Source organism: Borostomias antarcticus (genome assembly GCF_949987555.1).
Source record: "Borostomias antarcticus genome assembly, chromosome: 16".
NCBI classification, from domain to species: domain Eukaryota; kingdom Metazoa; phylum Chordata; class Actinopteri; order Stomiiformes; family Stomiidae; genus Borostomias; species Borostomias antarcticus.
In genome coordinates, this window is record NC_140249.1 from 1,215,529 (window position 1) to 1,220,262 (window position 4,734).

A 4,734-nucleotide genomic window follows, 5' to 3' on the forward strand; every position below is an offset into this window, starting at 1 on the left:
TCTTTTAGATGTCTTTTTTGTCTTTTTCGGACGTCCAAAGACATCCAATTAGGAGCCAGAATGAAAGTTTTTTTTAACGTTCAGATATTGGACCCGTTTTGCACGTCCACAGACGTCTTAGAGGGGTCCAAGCCAGACGTTTGAATATTGAGGGGTCCAGCAGACGTACAAATGGGGTTCTGGACCGACGGACGTTATTAAGACATGATCTGAACGTCTCCCTGACGTTGCGTGTTTGCTGGGAACTTGAGCAGGTCATAAAACACCCAGGTGGATCAGATCGGGCACTGGGAACCTTTTGCGCAGGTAAACTAGTCTCCACTGGCCGAGGCGTGACAAGTGGGCACTCTGCGTCCCGTGCGCATGCGTGGGCAGGAAAGTGCGTTTTCGCATGATAACTGCGGGTCAGAGAGAGAGAGAGAGAGAGAGAGAGAGAGAGAGATTATTCCGGCTGTACACAACTGCTGTTTTAATCCCCCGAGCGAAGAGATTTAGCGGAAAACCCTACGGGATTTGACCCCAGCAGCCATATTGTATGGAAAACCGGTGGAAAAATAATCGATTCGGCAGCGGGGAACAAGTCACCTTCAAGAAGAACCTTATAGACTTTGGGGGAGTTGCTTGTCTCACTGGCGGTGGGATCAGATCAACAGCCTTCCAGCTGGCTGAGGAATTCACAGTTTGAAGACTGGGTTTTTAGACACCTATCTGTTCTCTACAGGCCTATTCCTTTTAGATTGTAGCCTCTACATTTTTTTTCAATTAACGGGAAGATGAAGGATCGACTGGATCAACTCCGAGCGGTAAGCGGGGTTTATAAACACTTTATAAGGGTTTATAAACACTTTATAATAATGTCATTATGCGAGAGACGGGGGCGGAGCCTATCAGATCTAGTTATGAGGGAATAACAATAAACAAGGACTATTTGGGAAGAAAGGTCCTAGTTTGTCTTCAAATGAGAGGCCTAGTTGAATGTTTGTTTTTGGTTCTGTTGGTGAGATTGAGGTCCTGCTGTGCTGGACCGTCCAGGATGTAGAGGGAAAGGTGGTTCTGTTGGTGAGATTGAGGTCCTGTTGGACCGTCCAGGATGTAGAGGGAAAGGTGGTTCTGTTGGTGAGATTGAGGTCCTGCTGTGCTGGACCGTCCAGGATGTAGAGGGAAAGGTGGTTCTGTTGGTCAGATTGAAGTCCTGTTGGACCGTGCAGGATGTAGAGGGAAAGGTGGTTCTGTTGGTGAGATTGAGGTCCTGCTGTGCTGGACCGTCCAGGATGTAGAGGGAAAGGTGGTTCTGTTGGTGAGATTGAGGTCCTGCTGTGCTGGACCGTCCAGGATGTAGAGGGAAAGGTGATTCTGTTGGTGAGATTGAGGTCCTGTTGGACCGTCCAGGATGTAGAGGGAAAGGTGGTTCTGTTGGTGAGATTGAGGTCCTGCTGTGTTGGACCGTCCAGGATGTAGAGGGAAAGGTGACGGTGTCACAGGTGTCACCAGTCATGTCTGGGTTGCGTCATCGTGCGCTCTATATAATAGTCCATTCTCCTTTAGGCCTCTAAAGCATATGCTACTGTGATCATGCAATCCTTTTATTAGACCTATTAGGAGTATTAGAGGTACTAATACTAGTCGGTGACGTTGCCATTGTCTGGCCTAGTTCGGTGTTAAGGTGTGATGTAAAGACTGGTAGGTGTCCTGTTGCGTGATGCAGCGTTTTCAGGTGTATGAACAGGGATGTGTTGCCTGTTGGCCAAATATTTGCAAGAGGCAGTTTGTGAAACGCCAGGTGTTTCTTTAGTGACTTTGCCTTCCTGCCTCGAGGGAAGTATATTGCAAACTGGTCTGGTTCATTTGTGGGGTCCATTATCATAGCATAAGACTTGAGGCCATGTACCACGTCTCGTGCTCTCCATCTAATGTTTAACTTGTTGGTGGGGCTGTATGGTTGCTAGGTGCGTGACCAGGTCAGCTGACATGTCTGAACCAGGAAGCAACGGGTTTAGCGGGCCTCTGGGTAGCCTAGCCTACTCAGCCAATCATTCTCCGGTCTTGAGTTTACTCACTTCACGGTCAATTCTCTGTCCTACAAACAGAGCATACGTTCTCTGATCTCTGTTTCTCCAAACTGGTCAGCCCCCATTAGGATAAATAGCTGTTTGACCAGCCCAGCCTCTCTCCAGGCCAGTCTGTGACATTCCCCAGCACTGTCCAGTCCTTCAGAACCGGTCTCATCCAGAATAAAATCAAAAGTGCATATTAAGTTTCATATGTTCTGGTTCAGTCCTTCTCTATGCTGCAGTCTCTCTCTCTCTCTCTCTCTCTCTCTCTCTCTCTCTCTCTCTCTCTCTCTCTCTCTCTCCCTCTCTCTCTCTCTCTCTCTCCCTCCCTCTCTCTTCCTCTCCTCTCTTACCCTCCCCCCCAGATTTATACAGTCCAGTAGTTCTCTGATACCTTGTGTCTCTGCAGACCCCCTGCTAGAGGTCACAGCAGGTTAAGCTGATCCTGAATCTGTTTTAACGGGACCTATAGTATCATCTAATCATCAGCATATCTACTTATCTGTCTTCCTGCCTGCCTGTCTGTCTGTCTGTCTGTCTGTCTGTCTGTCTGCCTGCCTGTCTGTCTGTTTGTGAATCTGCCCATCTACTTGTCTGCTTTTCTCTCTGTCTGTCTGTCTGTCTGCCTGCCTGTCTGTCTGCCTGCCTGCCTGTCTGCCTGCCTGCCTGCCTGCCTGCCTGTCTGTCTGTCTGTCTGTCTGTCTGTCTGTCTGTCTGTCTGTCCGTCTGTCTGTCTGCCTGTCTGTCTGTCTGCCTGCCTGCCTGCCTGCCTGCCTGCCTGCCTGCCTGCCTGCCTGTCTGCCTGTCTGTCTGTCTGTCTGTCTTGTCTTGTCTAATGATTCCAGTGATAAACCAAGTGGAAGAAACCGAGGGGCACTGCTGGATTAAATACTGAAAGACATAACAATATGATTATCATTGAGATTAAAATCTCTTTACAAGAGAGACCTGGCCAAGCAGGGCGGCGGTGCATATGGGCTAGCTGCAGACGCAACACACAACACACAACACACAACACACAACACACAACACACAACACACAACTCACATCCAGACAACAGCTGAGGTCATATGGGCTAGCTGCAGACGCAACACACAACACACAACACACAACACACAACACACAACTCACACCAAGACAACAGCTGAGATCATATGGGCTAGCTGCAGACGCAACACACAACACACAACACACAACAAGACAACAGCTGAGATCAAGGTGCAATACAACAAAAGAGCAGGGGAAAAATACAGCCATATTATCAGTTAAAACAGTCTCAGATTCCACAGACTTTATAATGCCTTCAAATTCAGTGAGACTAACTAGGCCCTGGAGTTTAAGTCCATTCTGCAGGCTATTAAAAGTAGAAGTGCCATGTTTTTTGGGACAGCAAGACAGATAAATAACAGGGAGTCTTCCTAGAATGGAATTTATAGATAAAAACATACCAGAGACTAAGCCACCGTGCTGACAGAGCAGAGTATAATATACAGGGATGATTGAGGACTCAGTATGTAATGATAAACAGTATACAACATATATGAAGACAATGACCTGAACTCTTATTTAAATTGCTCCCAATGAGCAGGTTAGCACCTTGCATGGCAGCTGCCTCCATTGGTGTGTGAATGTGTGTGTGAATGGGTGAATGAGAGGCCATTGTAAAGCGCTTTGAGTGCCGCTAAGGACGAAAAGCGCTATATAAGTGCAGTCCATTTACCATTTAACCCAGTTTTAAAACTGCATACGTTTGTTTTTATCATCTTTCAGGACAAGCGTCAGTTGATCAAGCTGAGCTTGCACTGTTGAAAGCATTTTGCAAACACTCCAAAGCTTTATTGAGGATAGCTGCCCAACAATAAATAACAGCATCATCTGCATAAAAATGGAGATACATTTTGCACATACTTTTCTGGGTAGCCTGGGCTCTCTCTGTAAGACCCTCAAACTGGGCCTGGTCTCTCTCTGTAAGACCCTCAAACTGGGCCTGGGCTCTCTCTGTAAGACCCTCAAACTGGTCTCTCTCTGTGAGACCCTCAAACTGGGCTCTCTCTGTGAGACCCTCAAACTGGGCCTGGGCTCTCTCTGTGAGACCCTCAAACTGGGCCTGGTCTCTCTCTGTAAGACCCTCAAACTGGGCTCTCTCTGTGAGACCCTCAAACTGGGCCTGGTCTCTCTCTGTAAGACCCTCAAACTGGGCCTGGCTCTCTCTGTGAGACCCTCAAACTGGGCCTGGCTCTCTCTGTGAGACCCTCAAACTGGGCCTGGTCTCTCTCTGTGAGACCCTCAAACTGGGCTCTCTCTGTGAGACCCTCAAACTGGGCCTGGGCTCTCTCTGGAAGACCCTCAAACTGGGCTCTCTCTGGAAGACCCTCAAACTGGGCTCTCTCTGTGAGACCCTCAAACTGGGCTCTCTCTGTGAGACCCTCAAACTGGGCTCTCTCTGTGAGACCCTCAAACTGGGCCTGGTCTCTCTCTGGAAGACCCTCAAACTGGGCTCTCTCTGTAAGACCCTCAAACTGGGCAGGCTGGTCTCTCTCTGTCAGGTACCTGACAAACCAACCTACAGCATGGAGAGAGAACCCAGTGTGAACAAGCTGTGACCTGATCATGATATCAGAAGGTCATGATCCATGGTATCAAAAGCTTTGGACCTGTCAATAAAAAGAGGCTCGCAGTGTC

The 4,734-nt window shown here is 48.3% G+C and overlaps 1 protein-coding gene across 1 annotated transcript in view; it reads left to right on the top strand.

Moving 5' to 3' along the window:
* Positions 1 to 773: 773 nt before the first annotated feature.
* stx3b (syntaxin 3b) overlaps positions 774 to 4,734 on the top strand; it is a gene marked incomplete at both ends in the record, with an annotated part of 15,178 nt that continues 11,217 nt past the window's right edge. The window contains one exon of the mRNA XM_084450810.1: positions 774 to 803. Coding sequence (XP_084306936.1) covers positions 774 to 803 — 30 coding nt within the window. The remainder of the gene's footprint in view (positions 804 to 4,734) is intronic.